We start from the raw sequence: 24,390 nt of genomic DNA, 5'->3' as shown, positions 1-24,390 counted from the left end.
TCTTCTCTTATTTGGAAATTATCTAGACATTCAATGAATAACCATCATTTAACTTAACTTAGCAAAACTCTAAACTTTTAAGTTACCAAAAGATTTTGGAAGCTAATTGTAAGTCTTATCGCACTTATGTCTATCTAAATCATTTGTTCCCAATAATTATGTGTAGATTACCCATGAAAACTTCATGAGATATTAGACAAAGTCAACCATCTTCCCAGGCTACTTTTCTTGCTGACAAATTTTGTAGCAGAGATAACATGAACTTATTTTACTTTTGGTAAACCTAGGTAGAATAAAAGTTTTACATTTAATGTTGATAACTCTAAAGACATGCCTATTTTAATTAAACCAATAACTTTAGGGCTTCCCTGGTGGCGCAGTGGTTGAGAGTCTGCCTGCCGAGGCAGGGGACACGGGTTCGTGCCCCAGTCCGGGAAGATCCCACATGCCGCAGAGCGGCTGGGCCCGTGAGCCATGGCCGCTGAGGCTGCGCATCCGGAGCCTGTGCTCCGCAACGGGAGAGGCCACAACCGTGAGAGGTCCGCGTACCGCAAAAAAAAAAAAACCCAATAACTTTAAATTTGCTTTTACTTGCTAAAGGTTAATCTTAGACCATGTGAACTTGAAAAACATTTGGGTTACTTTCTATTACACTTCTGAGATTTAGAAATATTTAATTCATAAGTGCTTACTTTTAAGCCTAAATTAAATAGAGCTCCTTTACAAATTAATTTTGGCAATACCATCTGGAGGTAGAAAAACACCATATCTAAAACGGACACATGTAGGGACTTCCCTGGTGGCACAGTGGTTAAGAATCAGCCTGCCAACGCAGGGGACATGGGTTTGATCCCTGGTCCGGGAGGATCCCACATGCTGTGGAGCAACTAAGCCCATGAGCCACAACTACTGAGCCTGCACTCTAGAGCCCACGAGCCACAACTACTGAGCCTGAGTGCCACAACTACTGAAGCCCGCACGCCTAGAGCCCGTGCTCCTCAACAAGAGAAGCCACTGCAGTGAGAAGCCCGCGCACCGCAGTGAAGAGTAGCCCCCGCTCGCCACAACTAGAGAAAGCCTGCGAGCAGCCAAAAGTAAAATTAATTAATTAAAAAAAATAAAACGGACACACGTAGACACACAGACACAATCTGAGATCTCATAGCTTTCATTTTAAAACTTCAGTCATGAATCTGGGATAACAGTATAAAATTCACTATTTTATAAATAACAGTTGGAATAAGTTAAGTGTATCTGCTCAGACGGTTAAGGCTTTTTACTATTTGTGAAAAAGACTTTTTAAGATTTGTGTTTGTCCTTGACAAATCATTGAGGCTGTGAATTAGATTTTGAGTGAAGGAGCCTTTCCAGCAGTGGGTACTTTTAAAAAAGGTCTTTTTCCCTTTGGTTTCAGGTTCTACTGAATGAACCAGGTTCAGTCTCAGGGGACTGTGGGCTGTGTTTACACTTCCTGACTTTGTAGAAATTTGCAAGATGAAGACAGTTGTTTTCAATTCCCTAAATATCTGGGCTGCCACCTAAATGATATCAAAAGGCTGATCTGCTCATCCAACTACATTTTCTTTAATTTGCTTCTTTATATCAGAGAGAAGGTTTCCAACTAAAATGGAAATAAAAAGATTTCTATGTTCTAGAATTTCAGGGTTCAGTGTACCATGCCTTCAAAAAGTCTGCATAAGGCATTCAATAAAGGCCCTCTTTCCTAGTGCACAAGTCAACCCCAGATCAAGTCACCCTACAGGCAAAAAGCCTCCACTATTCCTCCTATCTGTCCCGATTATCAGTCCCTAGTTTCCACCTCACACCATGTGGGTTCAGGCAACGCTATTCATTCCCTTTAGTACGTTCAATTCACTTTGCCTGAAGGGTGGATTTACATGCCCTATCTTACAATATTAGGCAGGAAAAACACTCTCCAGTGAGACAGTGTCCACCCCCATAATACAATCAGGCAAAAGAGGTGGAACTGAAACAGGAGGGAAATGGGCAGGGCACAACTTTTGAAAGAATGACATAGCCCGAGGACATGACATAAACTGATTAGAACCAAATGGGCCCAAGATGGCAGACAAGTAGACTTCCACTAGACCTTGAGCCTCAGTATATGCTCACTGTAACCCATCAGCAAGCTAAATGACACACCCACAGGCGCCATGACAGTTCCAAGACAGACCATAGGGATCAAAAGTGGGCGGTGGCCCAATTCCTGGAAATCCCCGCCCCTTCCCAAAATAGCTGGAATACTCCTCCCACTCTTTAGCCTATGAAATTACCCACCCCTATTAAAAACTGACAAACCCCCATACCCTGGTGCCTTTCTCACCTGAGATGGCCCACAGTCTGTCTGTGGAGTGTGTTTCTCTCTAAATAAATCCACTTCTCACCTATCACTTTGTCTCTCACTGAATTCTTTCTGCAATGAGACATCAAGGACCTGAGCTTCATTAGGTCCTGAGGCCAGGTGTGTGATCTCACGGTTGGAAGACCGTGGGTTTTGGCCGGGTTCGAGTCCTGGCTGCATGGGTTCAAGTCCCAATCTGAGGTGCACGGTTTCACAGCCACCTTACACAAAGCCCATTCAAATACACCAATTCTCTTATAAACTTTCACCTCAATTCTATCCACTCTTATACCTCTAACCACAGTCTCCGCTAGGACCCCATCAACAAGTCTTGGTCTTATAATACGGGGTAGGGGAAGTGTTCCCACCCAGATAGAACTTCCATTCCCGTAAAACACTTAGGCCATGTTGATATAACCTCTTCACATAATGTCCATTCAAACATTTCAACCTTTATAATCCTCTCAACACTCCATACGTTTACATTTTCTCAATCTAAGTGTACGCCGAGTCAGGCTTCCATCAGTGGGTTTTGGTACCACAGCTCATGGGACTCCCGCATCAAGGAGTCCTGGAAACTTCTATCACCTAGCAGTCTTACCCACTCCAGTGTAAAAGGCTTTGGTTCCCAGTGAGGGATGGAGGCAAGGAACCCAGTTCCTTTGTTAGTCTTTAACTTAATTAATTGGCCTAACTGTTGCCCCAAGCAATTGCTGGTCAGGTTTCTCATTGTAATTTTTTCCTTCTGGCTTTTAAAAATTTCACCAAACCGGGGTAAATGGAACAAATTTGTTTGGTGCTCTTTAATGTTAGGGGATCTTAGGGGGGGTCCCTTTGGCTCACCCAGTCTTAGGTAGTGCTGTTTTAAAATGTTTGTTTTAATCCCATCAATGTCTGTTTTATTTATCGCATTTTAAAATAACCATCTAGGGCTTCCCTGGTGGCGCAGTGGTTGAGAGTCTGCCTGCCGATGCAGGGGACACGGGTTCGTGCCCCGGTCCGGGAAGATCCCACATGCCACAGAGCAGCAGGGCCCGTGAGCCATGGCCGCTGCGCCTGCGCGTCCGGAGCCTGTGCTCCGCAACGGGAGAGGCCGCAGCAGCGAGAGGCCCGCGTAGCGCAAAAATAAAATAAAATAAAATAAAATAAAATAACCATCTAAAGATTTCCATCCTGCTGGGATGAGTCGTGCGACTCTTTCTGATTCCTCCTTATTCTGTCACTTTCAGTATTTGCCTTATTTACCTTATTTATTAATAACCCTTTAAAAATTTCCACCTTGTTGGGAAGAGTCCCTTTGACTCTCCCCTCAGCTTCTTCCCATTCTCTTAATGTCCAAGGGAAATATAATGGGAGCCACATACGGGATTTAAAGTTTTCTAGTGGTCATATTTTAAAAAAAGTAAACCAAACCAAAACAACAAAAACAAAACAAAACAAAACCCACAACCAGGTGAAATCAATTTTAATAACATTTTATTTAACCCAATATATGCAAATGTTATCTCAACATAAAGCCAATATAAAAATTATTAGATATTTTAATTTTTTTTTCATAGTAAGGCTTAAAATCTGGTGTATATTTTATACGCCAGATGTGTTATAGCACATCTCAGTTCGGATGCTGGATTTCCATCAGAAATACTTGACCTATATCTAGATTTCATAAAATTTATAGTTGAGAAGGCAGGTTCACCTACCCACATGCTCCAACACACACGTCAGTTTTCCCGTGATGCACTGAGACCCTGCTTGCTCTGGGAGCTCGCGGCTCTGGGCTTCTGTCCTGGTGCTTTTCTTCTGAGCACCTCGCACGCTCTATAATGATGTCTGCCTTCGTCACTACTGCAGTTCTCAACAAACGGTGCACATAGGTAAGCATCCACAGCATATTGGCTGAATAAATACATTTATATCAAAATTAATAAAATCCAGAATTCCCCCCTCTCCTAAGAGTTAGAAGACCCGCTGGTCTACAGAGATGTAAGCTGTTGGAAGAGGGTGGGGTCTCTCCCATCTTCTCAGAGGTTGAGGGGCAAAGGCCTCACTTCTGATCCCTCCACCCCTCTGCACGGGACAACGGCAAGACAGGACAGCCCCCCAGCTGCTGTCACACCAAACGCACACCCACATTTGCGCCTGGACCCTCCTCCACTCAGTCCTGACTTCCCCAGGGCTGCTTTTCAATAGTGCCAAAGGCAGCAGGGCTCACTTGGATCCCGGGGTCATGTTTTCTAACTGTTTGCCTTGGGTTCCTTTCAACCTGATCAGGACCTTTCTAGAGCCACATGAAGACTCACGAGGACCAAGAGAGAATGGGACCGGTTGCTGCTCAGACTGGAAACCGGCAGGATGACAGGAGCCCCCCCACTAGCAGTCAGGCCTTACCGCCCACCCAACATCTAGCCCACCCAACCTCTTTTAAAATGTAAAAGAACAATGATTTTCTATGTCAGCTTCCCACTTAGCAACCAAAGAACACATGTGTGTAACTTTTATATATGACCAGGGACCGACGCTGGGTCTATCTGCACACCTGAAACCACACAGGCCTTAGCTATGAGGGGTTTGGTAAAAGGATGTGACAGGATTCTACCCTCCATACACTGTTTAGGATCCTTTGTAGCCTTCTTCCAGCATGCCGGGGACAGGCAGCCCTAGACAGCTGGCATTACCGCCAGGAGTCCCAGGAACGGTCCTGGAGGCAGGGATGATCTACTTGAGGAGATGGCACAGGGTGGAGCTGGACTACGGCCCCGGCATCCTTCTCTGTGGTGGCAGTGGGGCAGGGATACCACCTTGGTGCTCAAAGTCAAGGCTCTCAGAAGGGGAGCGAGGTTACGTGGCCCCAGAAAAATTACCTTTCCAGGAGGACAGGGAAGGGCTCGGGGAGAGGGCAGGACAGATTTTGTACAACCTACTGGGGCATGAAGACCAGCACCTGTTTTTTGCCAAACAATAAAATATCACCCAGAGTGAATGCACAGGTCTCATCGCTGGGGCTTCCATCGACGGCTCAGCCAATGAAACTAACTCATCAAACACAGGCTGAGAGCTCGGGCCTGCCCGCCCTTTCCTCTGGGGCTTTCCCAGCGCAGATCTAGGAGCCCGGAGACAGGCCAGCTTGCCAGGTCACCTGTTAGCCTGAGCAATGGAGCTCACAGAGCCCGGCTCGGTGGCAATGGGGTCAGAGGACGTGCACTGGCTAAATATAGCTCAGTAGCACATTTTTAAAATAAAGCAAAATGTAAAACAGCAGGTTAAATTTCTGAGACAGTATTTCTTCCTTGCCCTGAGGAGAAGAAACGCTGCAGTGGTGGGCGGGAGTCTGTCTTCTCCTCCGCGCTCCCCGTCCTGCGTAGGGCAGACCTCTCCACCGAGGGGCCCTAGCCCAGGGGCTCCCGCAGACCCTGGTGGGAGGTGGGAGGCGGCTTCAGGTCACAGAAGCTGAAGCGGCAGCCGTCCTGCATGTCTCCCAGAGAGACGCCGTCCAGGCAGTGGTCTGCGAAAGCTCTGGTGTTGCCCCACGGGCCTGTCCTCTCCAGTGTGGCCTGGAGAAGTTCTCGGATCCTTCGGTTTTCCTTGGAGGTGGACTCCCAAACAACGTCAAGCTCGCCTTCCATTTCTCTGAGAGAAATAAACAATATAAAGAAAAAGTTTAAAATAACACAATTTAAAAAATATTTATAGAGCCCTTATGAATCCTAAAGTAGTGAGAAGCCAAGTGAAAGAATGTTTAAAGTCAGAGAACAGAGCCCATTGTGCGTGGGTTCTGAAGCAAAGATTCCCAGTGTCGAACGAAGCCTGATGTCCCCTGGAAATAGGAAAAAATACAAAGGCACAGGCTGAAAATGACGTCTTAGATTTCCTCTCTATGTCCTGCCTTTTCTTCTATTTTGGCACCAGTGCACACACCCTTTGCTCTCCATGGCATTAATGTTACAAAAATAAAACACAACAACTGCAGTGGCTGACCTACAGCGCAACGGCCTGGCTGTGGGCGCCCACAGAGCATGGGCCCTGTAGGCCTCTCCAGTGTCCCCACTGCGACCTGACCAACACTCAGACACCTTTCACAGCCTCCATCCACAGAGCCACTGATGGGCCCAGACACAGAGAGTGAGTGAGAGGGTGAGGAGGAGACCAACTGTGGAGAGTGAGGATCACAACCCAGGTCACAGAGAAGACTGGCCCAGACCATGTGCCGGGAGGGCGAGTGTCCAGAGGGAACCAAGGCTGAGCCAGGACTGTGTGATGGGCCCCATGTGGGCAGCTGAGGAAACAGGGCAGGCAAGGTACACATGTCCTCACAGGGCTGTGGTCCACTGGGGGAGCAGACCAGATACCTGCCACCACCTCACATGAGCCCCATGGGGAAGGAAAAGCAAGCCTCAGCCTGAGAGGAGGAATGGGCCTCGTGCAGGACGGCAGGGCTGGGAAGGCCAGCTCTTTCACAGACACTGCCCGGTGGTTACGCAAAATGTTAGCAACTGGATTACCAGGTGGACTCAGCACTGTTGTTTAAAGAGGAGGACACCACAGAGATTCAGGGAGGCCAGTGACACATCCACTCGTGAACTGTTGTTTCCTTCCAAAGCCCATGATGCCCACTAATTACTCTATGTCTAAAAAATCTCCATCCTTCCATTTTCTGATGCAAAACACCCAGATGTTTGATATATTACATCATGATAATGTACAGTTAAACTCAAAACAAAGAGAGAAGGAAATCTCTAAGGGAAGAAAATAAAAAAAGAGGATTAAACTGAAACCACAGAGTTTGGCAAACAAAATGTTTGTATTGCTTTGAGGACAAAAGCCCATGCTAGAAACCCAGATTTCTGTAGAATGGAGACTAGTCTTGGGCGCATGCAAACTGGGTGCAACAGAAAACCACAGGGCTCACTCACATCCATGTTTCCCCTCTTCCTCCTAGCAACACTGTGAACTATGTGTCCCAGAATTAGGCAGGTAAGTGGATATATGTGAAGAACCCTCAAAGGAGGGATGTTTGGGTGGAAAAATCTGCCAATCTTCAAAAGAAATCTGCTCTGAGAGGCTCCTTGGGGACTGTAGCCACTGACTTGTTCTCAAATGAATCTGGGGTTTGAATATACACTGTTCCCCATTGTAGAGCATCCCCAGCCCCTGACTGGAGTGGACCAAGAGTAAAAAGACATTTTTGAGACAATCAGGGAAAAAACTCAATGGATGAGTTAAAAGTACATTGGACACAACCAAAGAGAGAATTAATGAAGTGGAATATTGAGCAGAGGAAACCACCCAGAATGCAGCTCAGAAAAATCTATTATTAAGAAGTTACACATTCATTGTAAATGTGATAATGGCATTGTGAATTTTTTTTTGGTTTTGGCCATGCAGCTTTCACGATCTTAGTTCCCTGACCAGGGATCGAACCCAGGCCCTCAGCAGTGAAAGTGCAGGGTCCTAACCACTGGACCGCCAGGGAATTCCCTGTGAATATTTTTAAAGTCCTTTTGTATTTTAAAAAAAGCATTACTGTAGATTCTTTTTTAAGTTAATAATAAAATTAAAGTGACTCCAGGTTTGGAAATACTCTCTGGCACCAAAGAAAAGCAAATGCAAACCTTCTCTGGAGAAAACATCCTCAGTCCAGGCCCCTAGGACTCCACAGACTAAATTCAACCCATACGTGAGTTCATGGTAAAAAAAATTACTGTACGTAGAATAAAATAAGCCACACAGAGCAAGAGTCAACAAAACCAGATTTCAGACCCCCAAACTGTAGATAATGAAGCTGTCACACACAGAATATAAAATAACTATGAATAAAATGTTAAAAGAAATAAAAGATGTATTAAAGATAAGCAAAGACCAAAAATTTATTTTAAAAACGACTAGGTAGATTTTCAAAAGAACCAAACAGTACTTCTGAAATTGAAATATACAGTTGTTGAAATAAAAAACCTCCATGGCTAGGTTAAACAGTACATTGAACAAAACTGAACATAGAACTAGTAAACAGAAATATTGAGAATTACCCAGAATGTAGACCAGAAAAACAAGGAGATAGAAAATGTAAAAGATAAGACACATGAAAAGATTCAATAAGAAGGTCTAACATACATTTAATATGAGTTCCAGAAGGAAATCTAGAAACAATGAGGGGAAAAGACTTATTTTAAGAGATAGATAATGACTGGTAATTCCCTGGTGGTCCAGTGGTTAGGATTCTGCACTTCCATTGCAGGAGGCACAGGTTTGATCCCTGGTCAGGGAATTAAGATGCCACAAGCCACACGGCACAGCCAAAAAAAAAAAAAAAAAAGAGAGAGAGAGAGAGAGATAACGACTGAGAATTTTCTGGAAGTAATGAAAGACACAAAATCACAGATATAGAGAATAACTTATACCAAGCAGATAAGTGAAAAGAAATTGATAGTTAAATACAATGAAACTGCAGACTACAAGAGACAGAGGAGATCTTAAAATAGGCAAGAGAAATGATGGATCATCTAGTTTTAAAAATGACAAAAGAGTTCTCAACAGCAATAATGAAACAGAGAAGACAGTGGAATGTGCTGAGAGAACAGACTGTCAAGGTAGAACCCAGCAAAAATCAACTCACAAGGATGAGGGCAAAATGCAGACATTTTCAGATAAACAAAAACTAAGAAAGCTTACTCTCACTAAAACTTCTAAAGCATGTACTTTTGGAAGGAGGAAAATAATCTGAGAAATAAGGTCTAAGATGCAAAAGAGAATAGTAAGCAAAGAAACTGGTAAACTCTAGGTAAATCAAAATAAAATAACTATATTGAAACTAGTAATATGTAATTTCTGGGGCTAAAAACAACGATATAAAATAGATCTTTGCTTTTCATCTTCACGTATCTGTATCTACATGTAATGACACTAGACAACAAGAGCATATAAACTGAGTGGGAAATAATTGGGTTAGAGCATTAGGTCTTGCATTTGCGGGTAGAGAAGTAGAGGTGCTGATTAACTTTAGATTTTTGTTAATGTTAGGTATCCATATGAAATTTCAAGGGCAACCACTAAAAGAACATAAATAGAATGTTTAACTTTCAAACCATTAAAGGGCAAAACATGGAATAAGGGAGAAAGTAAAAAACAAAGTTCCATTTTATTAACGCAATTCTAAACCTCCTGTCTGGCAAGAAAGTTGGTACCGGCCCAACTTGTACAAAGTGACCACTTGTGGTGGTAAGAACTTCTGTGACTACAGAAAACCTGTTAGATAAGACTTCATTTTGCCTGGCATTAAGAAACATTTGGCTGATAGAAAACATAAACAGCTGTCTGCGTTCTGTCTGGTAACAAATACACAGATTCTACTATAACTTGAAGAAAATCACATTCGAGTGTCATTATGATTCTTCCATGTGCATCAGTTCACGTCCCAGTCTGTCAAAGACAACACAGCCATCCTGAAAAGGCCGACTTAAATGTGAACTCGAACTACGTGAGGGGACCACCAGGTTCACCTCCACAAAACATGCGCCGTTCCCCAGGGTTTCCAATACACTGGCAATACCTCCTCTATCACACGTTTAAAGGACAAAGGTGTAACTGACAGAGTACCTTACAGCCACAGAGAACATGATATACCCATAATCTTATGACTGTGATCTTATGAAAAGGGAAGAATCTGAAATTTAAAGTTCTCAGAAATGAGAACATCATGGCAGAAATAAAACATTTAATCAAAGATTAATAAAATCTCCCAAGAAAATGGAATAGAATAAAAACATCAAAGAGATGGAAAAGGGGGGGAAAAAGGGAAGGACAATGAGAGGACTGGATTGATTTAGGAAGTCCAATAGTCAAACAACAGGAATTTTTAAAGGAGGGATTAAAGACCTGGGATCTACTGTACAGCACTGGGACTATAATTGCCAGTGCTGTACACTGGAAAGTTGCTAAGACAGTAGATCTTAAATGTTCTCACCATAACAACAACAAAATGGTAATTACATGAGGTGAAGGATGTGTTAACCTCATTGGGGTGATCATTTCACAATATATATGTGTATCAAATCACACTGTACACCTCAAACTTATACAATGTTCTATGTCAATTGCTAGGGAAAATCTTGTCAAAGAAAAAAAACGAGGAGCAAGTAAAAAAACCAATATTAAAATATATTTAATATTAAAATCAGATAAAACTAAAACGTAAAAACAAAAAGAAGCAATCAAATGAACAAATCAGGTCCAGAGGGTTTTACTGGAGGATTCTACCAAACATTCAAAACACAAAGACATTGCAGCGGGGCTGGGGTGGCCAGACCTTTTCTGCTGCAGCGCCTGGTCCAGGACATCCTGCTTGTCCTGCAGCATCCGATGGAGGTGTCTCATCTCCTGCTGGTACTGAGCTGTCTTGCTAGCAAAGTCTTCCTGCTGCTCTGTCAGACGGTGACTGATGTCACCCATCTTCAGGGCCGCCTGCTTCCTGTACCCCTGGGGGAGGAGGATGATCTCTGAGTGAGGGGGTGCTGCCCGTGGCCCAGGCGAATAGCTTTGTGGATGCGTTCCCTCTCCACTCCTTGGCCTGTCAGAGGCCCTGAACTGAGTAAGCCCTGGGCAAGTCTGATCTGAGAGGGCAAGTCTGGATCACAAAAGTCACATAAAGTAATAAAAGAATTTCAAGTATAATAAAACCAAATGTCTGACTTGTATCATGCCTAGTTTTTTATATGCCACAAATAAAAATTAAAACAGAAGGACCTGGCAAGGTCAGTCATACTCTATTGGTAAACAGGTGACTGAGATAAAAGCCTGATTCACTTATTTTCCTTCTTACATTTTTATTGTATAGTACTTACGGTTAATAGATTTCCCTCAGAGCATTTCCAAAACTGTTGTCACATAGATTCTGACGTGTAGTTCCCATAGGTTCAGTTCTCGTTAGAAATTATGACATTCAATTTATACATCTCCTCTGACCCAAGAGTTAGTTTACTATACAGTTTTTACATTTCCAGGTGAAAGAACATTTTCTGCTCTCTGATTTTGTTGATTAATTTCTGGTATTTATCTTTTTGATCAACAAATGTCTGCCTTATTTCTACTTTGGGGGTTTATTGAGGCTTTTTTTTTTTTTTTGGCAGCCAGTCTATGATCAATTTTTGTGATTGTTCTGTATGTGTGTGTGTGTGTACACACACACACCCACACATATACACACATAAATAAACCTTATAGATTATGTTGTAAAATCTTCTATATTCTTACTTTTGTATAACTTCTTGATCTGTCTTAGACCAAGAGAAGCGGATCACAGCTCCTATTATCACTAAGTTTCCATTTCCCCTTGTATCTCCTGTAGTTCATAAAATTTGCTGCTGTGTTATTTAGTACGTAGGCATTCATGAGTACTATATATTATTAACTGTAGTCTTTAGCATTATCGAGCCCTCTCCTTTTTTTTTGTTTTTTTTTTTGGTCTCATTTAGTGCTTTTGGCCTGAATTCCCTCTTGGCGGATGTAAAGATCGCAACTATGCTTTGCTTTTGTTTGCAAGAATCTGAATTATCTTCACTCATCCTTTTACTTTTCATCCTTCTGAAACACTGCTCCTGACTGTCTCTTGGTTCTGGCATGTAACAGTGTTTTCCTTTATAATATAATCTAAAGTTGTTTCCTGTTAATGGGTGAATTAAGCTCATTTATATTTTCTATAGGGCAGACTTGTTTGCCTCAATTTTATCTCATGTTTTATTGTTTTATCTACACATATTTTTAAAGACTTTAATGTAGTCTGTTTTCTTTGCTCTTTTTTGCTGTTGTAACTTTGCTATTAAGGAATGCATCTCTTTTGAGTCTTGTGGTTACTTTTATTTTTATGCCTTTATATTACATGTCCTTAGTCCCCTTATTTATTAAAGTAGCATAATGTTAGCTCCTGACAATCTTTTCTTCACTCTTCCCCTACTTAAATATGCTTAAGCTCCTCCTACTGAAGTTTTCATCTTTAAATGATATCTTTTGACCTCAGTTATTACAGGTGACGCAATCAGCAAACTCATTCTACTTTCTAACTTCCTTCCCCCTTTACCTATCGTTTTTGCCTTGGTTGTATTACTTCTACATTGTCAGGTTGTATTATGTCTACATGGAACTGCATCAGCCGTACCCCTGCTTTTTGAAAGTCTTAGTTCACAGTTAAATATATTCTTTGCTCATGAGCAGTACTGTTCTGAAATGTGCCCAATCATTGCTTGGCTGAACTCAAGTTGATGGATCCTTAGGAAAGGTTTATAGAAAAAATGTTCCAGAGTTCTTATACGGTCACAGCTGTCTGAAGAGCAGCCTGGTTGGATGAAAACATCCTTGAATATTCATAGATGGAATTCCACTGTTCTCTGGCATTCAGTGTTGTTGTTGAGAAGTGTGATGCCAACATGGTTTTCTTTTTCTTATGTCCTGGCCTTTTGCTTGGGTGTCCAAGGTATTCTTTCTTCATCTTGAAGTCACAGGTCTTGATGTCTATTTTCTAGGGCCATCCTGGGTCAGTTTTTCATAGGTACTGAATGTGCCCTTTCAATATGTAGATTCAACTCTTCATTTATTTCAGAACATTTTATGAATAAAAACGTTTAAGAATTACTCTTTGGAGCAGACTAAGCACCGTTGTTTTGATTCCTGCTTTAGGGAAACTGGATCTCTAGCACTTTCTACTATTGTGTGTGTTTTGGCTGCACATTGCAACTTGCAGGATCTTAGCTCCCTGACCAGGGATCGAACTCGGGCCCCCAGCAGTGGAAGCACAGAGTCCTAACTACTGGATGGCCAGGGACTTCCCTCTACTGGTTCTTTTTATTTCTGCCTTCTTGTCTTTGCCTTTCTCATTTATCCTTTATGTCCCTTATCCTGCTTCTATGATATCTTTCTCCCTGGGCTCCTTATAATTTAGTCTACATTTCTCCTTTCCTTCTATTTCTTCCCTGAGTTGTGTCAGTTCCATTTCACATCCTCCTCTGTCTGGCCATCTGTGTCTCTGCTTTTTGACATTTTCCCCCAGCTTTTACTGTTTTATTGAGTTTGAGCTACCTGGCTACCCGCCTACCTCCTTACTTGTCTATCTACCTACCAACGTATCAGTTCACCTTAGAGTACAGGTTTCAATTTTGATCTCCTTTGTGGCAACATTATTTCTGATGCGCTTACATCACGTGTAAGAAAATTATACTTCTATTTTTCTTAAAGAATTTTTGTATGGAGGCCACTGAATTCTTTTGGGATGAGATGAGGTTCCTGCGACGGTGAGAGCAATGGGTCAACTTCCAAGCTTCACACACCACTTCTCTTGCGGTCCCTTCTCCGGCTCTCTGAGTCCAGCCTGGTTCTGAAATACTTCTGCCTGCAGCTCTGATTTCCCAGATCTCATCATTGCCCTGACCTCCAAGTTGATGTCCTCACTTTTAGGAGGGTTTTGCTAAGGTTTCCTGAGATGTCACCTCTGAATTTTTTTTTTTTAAGATTTTTTTTTGATGTGGACCAGTTTTAAAGTCTTTATTGAATTTTTAACAATATTGCTTATGTTTTTTTCTGTCTTAGTTTTTGGCCACGAGGCACTCGGGATCTTAGCTCCCCGACCAGGGATTGAACCCGCACCCCCTACATTGGAAGCGTGGAGTTCTCAACCACTGGACCACCAGGGAAGTCCCTGCCACCTCTGAATTTTGACAAGCCTTTTCCAGGTCCCTTCTCCTCACTTTCCCAGAGATCCTGCCCTGTCTGACCTGGATCTGCCTCACAGATTTCTTCTCTGGGTGACTGGGTGGAACTTTTTTATTTTTACTGCTCTTATTCAGATGAACAGTAATGAGACAAATTCCCAAGACAAGGCCAACCGCTCTGAAGATCAGACCTTCTCTTTGGGAAATAAAAGCCAACAGGAAAACCAGGAAAAAAAAGAACAAACTACAACTGCTCTTTATTACTCATAATACTTCTATGCAGATTCCATCATTAATAGTGTGGTATAGTCCTTCTAGCCTTTCGGATGCAGAGCTGAGACACTGTTTTGTATACTGCCTTTGATCTTGTTACATTTTTTAAATTGTAAAATATATTATTTAATTCCCCCAATAGTTATTGAATTAATTGAATACTATGCACCAGGTGCGATTCTAGGTGCTTGGGATATACCAGTGAACAAAAACAGAAAAAGAGAAAAAATCCCTTCACTTGTTATTCTGGTCAGAATAGACAAACAGTAACCAACAAACATAATCAATAAATTACGCAGTCTGTTGAAAGGTGATGTTGTCTCTGGAAGAAATAACAAAGCAAGGATAGAGCCTAGAGATATTTCTCTATCTTTTTTTGTTCTTAAACAGCTGCATGGTATCTTATTGTGCAGATGAACTAAAGTTTACTTAATGAACGGAGAGGTGCTATTTCTTATTAATTTTTTTTTTGGCTGCATCACACAGCATGCAGGATCCTTAGTCCCCTGACCAGGGATCGAACCCGTGCCCCCTGCAGGGGAAGCACGGAGTCTTAACCACTGGACTGCCAGGGAAGTCCCGAGAGGTGCTTTTTAAAAAAAAAAATTATTTAATTAATTAATTTATTTTTGGCTGTGTTGGGTCTTCATTGCTGCATGCAGGCTTCTCATCGCAGTGGCTTCTCTTGTTGCAGAGCACGGGCTCTAGGTGCGTGGGCTTCAGTAGTTGTGGCACGCGGGCTCAGTAGTTGTGGCTCGTGGGCTCTAGAGCACAGGCTCAGTAGTTGTGGCACGCGGGCTTAGTTGCTCCACGGCATGTCGGATCTTCCTGGACCAGGGCTCGAACCCGTGTCCCCTGCATTGGCAGGCAGATTCTTAACCACTGCACCACCAGAGAAGTCCGAGAGGTGCTATTTCTGCCAGAGAAACCCAATACTGCTGGATACTGGATGATCAGTGATACACACATGCAAAATGGGTCATTTTCTTAAACATGGAAATCTGACCCGGGGAAGCCCATTCCCATTAGGAGTGGCTAAATGTCCACTTACCTTGACTTTTTCCTCCAACCTTCCCAAGCGAATATTGCCTTCAATGATTTTGTTGAGAACTCCATGCTTCTCACTTTCTAAACATTTAGCCTACAGAGTAAAGTGAAAAGAAAAACAATGGGCTCTTAGTTTAACAGGAAAATTAAAATAATAAAACATCTTCTGCTGAGAGTATTACTACAAAGAGTATTACCATTCTGCCACCCGTCCTGGCCTGACACCTCTCCAGCCCCCCACCTCCAGATTCCTATCCCCTGTGTGAGGGCTGTGGGCAGAACTTGGACCAACAGCTGAGGAGGGCAAGAGCCGGGAACGGCAGTCTGGGCGCCCCTTCTGGGTACAACTGGAAAATCTGAGCCCCTCAAACAAGGGGGATGTGAGCTTCCAGGACACTTCTCTATTCTTGGGGAATATACCATTCCTTCCATCATATCCAAGGGACAACTGCCAACATGCAAATAAACTTCTCACTGGACTATCTGAATAATTAACAAAACTAAGGATAACTTGAGATGAACACACAATGCCATTCTCCAAACCAAATGTGACGGGCAGTAGATCAAAGAGGGATGTCACTGAAGTGGAATGATTTAGATTAATATCCAGATGGGACATGGACTACTACACACTATAAATTAACCATTTCAAATGGTAAAATTTTTTTAAAAAGTAAAGGTGAGCATTCCTTCTAAGGTAGTACAGTAGTGACAAGTGAGTTTCTAGAAAGGAAAACTAAGACCCAGGGAATTAAACTTGCTGCAGGTCACACGGAAACCCATCCTAAAGGGATTTGAAATGAAGATGCCAGTATCAATAAATTACTATATAGGGGGCTCTCACAAGGCCCAGGAGACCAGGACAGGGTAAGGTGAGGGTGCACGGCCAACAGTCCCACGACAGGGCAGAGGCAGCCAGTACCACCCCCGAACCCCAGCTACAGAGGCTGGTCTTGGGGCTGCCAGGGGCAAGGAGCCTGCAGGGCCAAGGGGAAAGCAGTCCGTGTGCACACTGAGGTCCCTCATGGTGGGTGGAGCCAGGGCAGGCTGAGAGCAGCTCCCCCCCGCATCTGGAGGGTCTGAAGATTCTAAATCTGAGCCTGGCTTTCAGGCCATAAATAACAAAGGTCAAGGCGGGAGAAGAGAACACATTTTATTAATAGTCTGTTGGCTTAATCTGTAACTTTTAAGTATTTGGACAAGCAGTATATGGCCTCCATTTGTGTGTCCATCCTGGGTCCACAAATACGAGGAGTGAGCCTAAGGGGACCGTCTGATGGTCGAGGAGGCTCTTGACTTCATCATGGGAGCCTGGGATGCTCTCTGGCCCAAACAGGAGGTACAGGGCCTGCCTCCTGGGGGAACGAGCATGTCCCACCCTGTACACAAGATGGTCCTGACACGAGGCAGCCAGGTTCCCATGAGTGCTTGCTGGATGAGTGCGCTTGCTTGGCACTTTCCATTTTTCAACAAGCTTTTGTGTTGCCCTCGATATCCCAGTGGGTAAGCCCAGGAGACACAGCAGAAGAGGAAATGGGCACTCAGCACTGGTACAGAACATGCCAGAGACTTCAGCACTTGGGTTGGGATAGCGACCTCTCAGGAGGGGACTACCACTGGTTCAGGAGGTCTGAATGCTTTTAAGGGTCCTACCATGGCATGTCAAAGTCAAATTGCCTCTAAAAGACTCGGGGAAGGGCTCAGAAATCACCAGTAATGTATAGCCACACTTACCATGCTCCTACCAGCAACTACTATAATTTAAAAAAAAATTTGTAACATTAATATAAGTGCAAAATGGAGTCTCAAGACTGGCTTAATTAGCATTTCTTTTATTACAAGTAAAGATCAACATTTTGCCCCAAGAGCTGTATACTATTTATATGTCCTCTTATGTAAACAATGGCTAAAAGCCTGTGTCCATTTTCCTAAGGAGGAACTTAACATCTTTCTAACAGATGGGAATAAGCCTGTGACACATCCTGACAGACTCTCTGCCCCTCAATCACCCTGAGGAAGGGTGGAGTTACCTCCAAGTTGGCTGATTTCTGACCCTTACAGAAAGCCTGCTGGGCTCTTGGAATGACATGCATTAAATTATTACTTCTAATCCTATGCCACCAGAGATTTGCAGCACTGCTTAAAGAAACATGTTTAAATGTACATAAGCAATATGTATTCAAAGTAGAAAAATCACAAAATGCAGATAGGTAAAAAAGATTTTTAAAAAAATCACCTGTCATTTCACCATTTGGAGATACAGTTATCTAACTCACTGTTATATTTTGTGGTAAATTCTATCAGACTTTTTTCAACACATAGCTTGGCACAGCATCTGTCTCCTTTAACTGCACAACCTGCTGTAGACATCTTGTAAAATCAGCGTGGAGATGTGAGATCATGCCCACAGCATCATTCTTGCTGGCTGAGCAGCGCTCCACCATCAAGGGCAGGGGTCCCCAACCCCTGGGCCACAGACTGGTACTGGTCCACGGCCTGTTAGGAGCCGGGCTGCACAGCAGGAGGTGAGCGACAGGCGAGCGAGCCAAGCTTCGTCTGTATTTACAGCCGCTCCCCATCGCTCGCACTACCGCCTGAGCTCCGCCTCCTGTCAGATCAGTGGCGGCATTAGATTCTCATAGGAGCGCGAACCCTGCTGTGAACTGCGCATGCGAGGGATCTAGGCTGCGTGCCCCTTATGAGAATCTATTGCCTGATGATCTGAGGTGGGGCTGAGGTAGTGATGCTAGCGCTGGGGAGTGGCTCTAAATACAGATTATCATTAGCACAGAGACCATAATAAATCAGTTGCTTGCAGACTCATATCAAAACCCTATCAGTCAGTGGCAAGTGAAAACAAGCCCAGGGCTCCCACCGATTCTGCATTATGGTGAGCTGTATAATTATTTCATTATATACGACAATGTAATAATGATAGAAATAAAGTTCACAATAAATGTAATGCGCTTGCATCATCCCGAAACCACCCCCCCCTCACCCCAGTCCGTGGAAAAACTGTCTTCCATGAAACTGGTCCCTGGTGCCAAAAAGGTTGGGGACCGCTGATCTGGGGACCACCAATAATGGACTCAATTCCCTTCCTCAGGACTGGTGCTACTAGAAACAATGTGGGATGAGTACCCCTGGAGCTACCTCTTTGTGCCCTTCAAACTGTGTCATTGGGATGAACTCTATTTAACCTGTCTAGGATTCTTACGTTTCATCTTCAAACAGGGACTACCTTAAGACAACTTTACAGAGAGGATATAAAGATGCACCTGTGTGTGTAATAGAGGCCTTATGACTACTGTTCCCAGTTGAATGGACTGATTCCGTGAGTTTACCTTCTAAAATATCATTTGCCAGTATTTAAAAGTTTGGGTTATTTGCCTTTCAAAAATGTTTTTCACTGATGGTTGAAAAATAAAATTTTGGAGAACTTGAAAATTTATGGTTGAAATGTAAAAAGTTGCAGCTTTTTATGGATCATTAAAAACAAAGACCTTTAAAATTATGTTTGCATATTAACTTGCAGCATACTTGAAGTAACTGAGGAAACTTACCAAATACATAAGATTGTCACGTTCCTGGGTTATATTCTCTGCCAGCACAACAAGATTTGCCAGGTACTGGTGAGCAGACATTTCGTTCTCCATGGCTTTTTCCACCTGCTTTTTGAAGACATCAATTTTCTTTTGAGATCTCCTAGAGAGGTCCCCCAGATGGTGGAATAAAAAATTCATTAGCCTGCATGGCCAGGGAATAGTGAATATCTGTATTATAAAAATAGCAAGCATGGGCTTCCCTGGTGGCGCAGTGGATGAGAGTCCGCCTGCCGATTCAGGGGACACGGGTTCGTGCCCCGGTCTGGGAGGATCCCACGTGCCGCGGAGCGGCTGGGCCCGTGAGCCATGGCCACTGAGCCTGCGCGTCCGGAGCCTGTGCTCTGCAACGGGAGAGGCCACAACAATGAGAGGCCCACGTACCGCAAAAAAAAAAAAAATAGCAAGCATGTTATCATTTAAGTGTATTCTGCAGCAACCTAAATCTTCTATTTAGTTTCAAGGTGAGAAGAGCTAACTGAATTTAAAGGAAGCATAATTACTGACTCCAAGCCAAGTCAATAGGAATCACAAAATGCTTAATACACTTAACAGACTAATACATATTATTCTATTAATTTTTTGGCTTGTGTTCTTTAAAAGATATTTTTGAAAAAGGAATCCAGTAATCCCTGGATTAGACTTTTGGGAAACACTTAGTAAAGAACTTCTAGAACTTGCAGAGTCCTCGGGTCAGCATTATGACTATCAACCGTAATTGAACAATAATGTTGGTCATATTTTAACGTTTTTTTTTTTTTTGCGGTACGCGGGCCTCTCACTGTTGTGGCCTCTCCCGTTGCGGAGCACAGGCTCCGGACGCGCAGGCTCAGCAGCTATGGCTCACGGGCCCAGCCACTCCGCGGCAATGTGGGATCTTCCCGGACCGGGGCACGAACCCGTATCCTCTGCATTGGCAGGTGGACTCTCAACCACTGCGCCACCAGGGAAGCCCGATGTTGGTCATATTTTACATGTTGGTATTTAATAATCTCATTTATCCCTTTCCATTTCATTGCCAATATTAGAAAAAGAAAAGATAAAGAATATGAAATAGAATATTCAGTTGTCTTTTTTAACTATTAAAAAAAAAAACAGCTTAAGAAAAAAAAACCCACCTATTTATTTTCTGTGCCTTTTCGAGTTCAGCTTCCAGCGCCTTGCTTTTGGCCGTCAGATTTTTCTTCTCTAATAGCAGGCTCTTTTTCTGCACTTGCAGGGCTGCCAACTTTTCCATCAAATCTTCCATCTCAGCGTTTTCTTTCTCTTCTTTCTTCTGCAACTGGCTGATGGACAAAAACATCACAAGCCTGTATCCAGTACACCGAGGTTAAATGAAGCAGCCACTGCCAGGCAGTGATAGCACAGCCTCCCGGCCTGGGTGGGCCCTTTGGAGGCCTCTGTGGGAGCATCGTCATCCAGTCCCTGGCAGAGCTGGTGGGGAGCTCCCAGAGGGCGGCAGAGAGGGTGTAGCTGGTACACACTGCTTTGACGGTAATGATCTAATCCCTTTTTCTGCCCACCATTTTTGCTTATGTCTGTGTGTGTATGTGTACTGTGTGTGTATATATACACACCTATTTATACTCCCTCCAGAAAGAATTTAAGGCAGCTTAATTTTTTACATAGTTATAATTGCCCCTCCTTCAAATCCTAATGCTAAAACAAATTTTATTTCATACTAAAATAATTATGTTTTTCCGATAAAAGAAACAAAAACAAGGAGGGCATACAATCAATATATAATTCTGGCAAAATGATGCCTGAGAGAAGAGTTATTCCTTCACTGGTTCTCTCGGTCAATTTTCACGAAATAACTGAGACCGAATAGGTAGGGCCACACACACAAGAGGCTGCCCAGCATTCTGAGCGATGGGGTCTCCCAGGGTACCACGGGGGGTTTACTACTTCCTGGCTTGCTGGCTGGCTGGCTAGTGAACAAGCCTCACGCTGCATGTGTTTGGGGTCTGCCTCACTTGCCACACAATTTCAATAACCAGCCTCGGTTGGCTCCCTGAACACTCAGTCAGGAATTTTCCAGTTTCCACTGCTTTCTAGTTTACTACTTTTAGTTAGTCAAAGAGCAGAGGACACACCTGGACAAAACCCACAGAGTTGGGGTTTGAATTAAACTCATCTTTTATCTTTTTTCTTTGCTGCATTTTGTTTTGAGTTTAGAATTTTATTTAAAGGTATTTTTGCCACTTACCTGACACCAAAATCAATCAGTTCACAAAATCAGTCAAAAAGTTCACAATGAAAAGCAACCAAAGACAATAGGAAATGCTGGGAAAGTGCTGGTGGGCGTGCACAGCCGCCTCAGAGAACAATATGTCAAAATCTAGAAAATGCATTTACACTAGGGCCAAACAATGCCACCTCTAGGTATGTATTTAGGGAAACCGATAAACCGTACAAGAAAGTTTACTGGGGCATTGCTTAAAGGAACAAACTTAGAAACAATTTAAACTTCCATTAATAGGCTAAGTAAAATGCAGTATTTCATATGATGGAATACCACCATGCAGTTAAAAAGAATAAACTCTCGGACTTCCCTGGTGGTGCAGTGGTTAAGAATCCACCTGCCATTGCAGGGGGCATGGGTTCGAGCCCTGCTCCAGGAAGATCCCACATGCACTGGAGCAACTGAGCCGGCGAGCCACAACTACTGAGCCTGTGCTGTAGAGCCCGCGAGCCACAACTACAGAGCCCGTGTGCCACAACTACTGAAGTCTGTGCACCTAGAGCCGGTGCTCCGCAACAAGAGAAGCCACTGCAATGAGAAGCCCACGCACCGCAATGAAGAGTAGCCCCTGCTTGCCGCAACTAGAGAAAGCCTGCACGCAGCAATGAGGAACCAATGCAGCCAAAGGAAAAAAAAAAAAAGAATAAACTCTATGTATCTATCTCAACATGGAAAGATGTTTGAAAATTGAGTATAAAAAGCGAAGATACTAAAATTATGAATTCACTTATGAACACATAAAACACACCAAAAAATACTATGTCATTCATGGATACATGTAGAAATAAAAAATAGATTGGAAACATAATTCCGAGTTTATGATAGTGATTGCTTTTGGAAAGCCAGGGAAAACAATGGGACTAAGGATGGTGGTTAAAAGGGGCTTCAGCTGTATTTCTTTTTTTTTTTTTTTTTTTTTTTTTTTTTTTTTGCGGTACGCGGGCCTCTCACTGTTGTGGCCTCTCCCATCGCGGAGCACAGGCTCCGGACGCGCAGGCTCAGCGGCCATGGCTCACAGGCCCAGCCGCTCCGCGGCATGTGGGATCCTCCCAAACCGGGGCACGAACCCGTGTCCCCTGCATCGGCAGGCGGACTCTCAACCACTGCGCCACCAGGGAAGCCCAGCTGTATTTCTAACAATATAGTTCTTAAAACAAACAAAAAAAGGTGGAAACAATTTGCACACACATACAAAAAGTTAACACTTAATGTTTGGTGGGAGAAATAGTTGATTAAAAAAATTTTTTTTTAATAAAATGTTTCCTATTCTATCCCTAGAGTCTCACTCCCCAGAAGAAACTTCTGCTGATCATTTCTGATTTTAGTTCCTCTGGTGAAAAACCATGACTTAAATTTTTAAACTGTGAAACGTAATACAGAAAACTATACAAACGGTAAATGCATATTTTAACAAACAATTATAGTGAACACCCACATAATTACCACACAGGTCAAGAAACAGAACACTTCTGGTACCCCAGACACTCCCATGTGTTCCCTCCCACGCCCCCAGTCATAGAGTCCCTCCTTAATCATCTCTATAGTGTCACCGTCTATCTATGCATCACTACAGCTTAGTTCAGTTTGCCAGTATTGGAACCAGATATAAAGGGAACCAAGACCCATTAACAGGTGCACAAAGGGACTATATGTACTTTAGTGCCATTACGCCTATAAGACTCACCCGTCTTTTTGTGTGGCTATAGGATATTTCATTGTATCAGTACACCAAACACTACACATTCGTTTTCCTGTTGACAGTCACTTGGGCTATATTCTGCACACACACTTGCAGGATTCTCTAGGGCAGTGCGACTCAAAGTGTGGTCCTCAGATGGATCAGATGGGCAGTCTCCAGCTGTCTGTTACTCATCCACAAGATAAGCACAGAAGTTGAGAAAATGGCTCCAAAACTTCTATAGCATTTCAACATTGCTGTGACATCTGGGCAGTCTGAGGTGAGTGCACGCACTCTGCTGAAGAGCAGCTCGGTGTCGTCACGTTTGCAGAGAGAAGCGTGTGGTAGGGGCCGTATACTTGTCACGTGCAGCAGGAATACAGAGCAATTTATAGTTTTAAGATTAATTCATCAACTGTAACTCAAGAATACATAAAAACCAGAATTCATCTATTTCACTGAAAAATAATTTAACTATTATTTTACTGGACACACTGACCTGGATTTACGATAAAGGGTTAAAGAAGAAGACTGAAAATACAAAGACTTCTTTCTGCTTCCAGCCAAGACAGAGTTACAGAGACCAGATTTATTCAGCTAGAAAACCAGGCAAAACATAAGAAACAACAGTTTTCAGACTTTGGACAATAGGCAGTACAGGACTGTGATCCCTGAGAGGGAAATAACAAGGTGAGTACTATGACTGCTCCAGCTTACTGCCTGGCTGCAGTACAGGAAGGGAAAACCCAAACCAAACCCAGTGGACTTGCTGAGTTGAGGAGTCAGAGATCAGAGATCAGAGAGGCCAAGGCAGGTAGAAGTTGTGGGCAGAGAGGAGGGAGCGACAGGGAGAGAGGAAGGGCTCTGGAGATCTTTAGGCGGGCTCACCACCAGTCTTTGGCTGACTACTGATCTGCACATGTATGAGAGGAAACTACCTGAGGCCGAGGAAAGAACCACGAGAAACAAGGAGGCAGAATAATTCCTGACATTCACCAAGAACTGGGAATAGTGCAGGGGTCCACCGGCCAGAGTAGAAAGACCTTATCACATAAGAGAGATTGGCGATAACCCTCAGAAGGGTCTTACTGCCTTTGTAGTAGGGCTAAACTAGCCATGACTAAAGGCTGCTTTGGGCCTACCCTAACAAAAGCAAGTTTTGAAAGAATCCAACTACTGTCTAGTAACGTAAGTGTGCACTAGGACAAAATATAACACTATTCAAAGCGATGCACTAAATCTAGCATCCAGCAACACAAAATCTACAATAGTCAATATCCAATCAAGCATGGGAATAAGCAGTAAAATAGGGTCCATGATCAAGAGGGAAAAAAATAATCAACAGAACGGATGCAGAAGTCAGAGAGATGATGGCATATAATAGAGAATAACAGCATGGGGAGGAGAGAAATGAAAACTACAAAAAAGACTCAGATGGATCTTCTAGTGATGGAAAAAAACAAGTGGAAGAGGTAAACAATACGCTGGATGAG

At 43.2% G+C, this 24,390-nt stretch overlaps 1 protein-coding gene across 1 annotated transcript in view; it reads right to left on the bottom strand.

Annotated features, from left to right (window-relative positions):
- Positions 1–5,748: 5,748 nt before the first annotated feature.
- Positions 5,749–24,390, bottom strand: part of CEP89 (centrosomal protein 89) — a 79,499-nt gene continuing 60,857 nt past the window's right edge. The window contains exons 15-19 of the mRNA XM_065898356.1: positions 20,093–20,260; positions 18,936–19,077; positions 15,377–15,466; positions 10,662–10,831; positions 5,749–5,989 (exon numbers count right to left, since the gene is read on the bottom strand). Coding sequence (XP_065754428.1) covers positions 5,749–5,989; positions 10,662–10,831; positions 15,377–15,466; positions 18,936–19,077; positions 20,093–20,260 — 811 coding nt within the window. The remainder of the gene's footprint in view (positions 5,990–10,661; positions 10,832–15,376; positions 15,467–18,935; positions 19,078–20,092; positions 20,261–24,390) is intronic.

The sequence above is a fragment of the Phocoena phocoena genome, chromosome 20 (genome assembly GCF_963924675.1).
Source record: "Phocoena phocoena chromosome 20, mPhoPho1.1, whole genome shotgun sequence".
Taxonomy (NCBI): domain Eukaryota; kingdom Metazoa; phylum Chordata; class Mammalia; order Artiodactyla; family Phocoenidae; genus Phocoena; species Phocoena phocoena.
The sequence above is the reverse complement of the archived record's forward strand: the minus strand, read 5'-3'. Positions and strand labels throughout refer to the sequence as shown.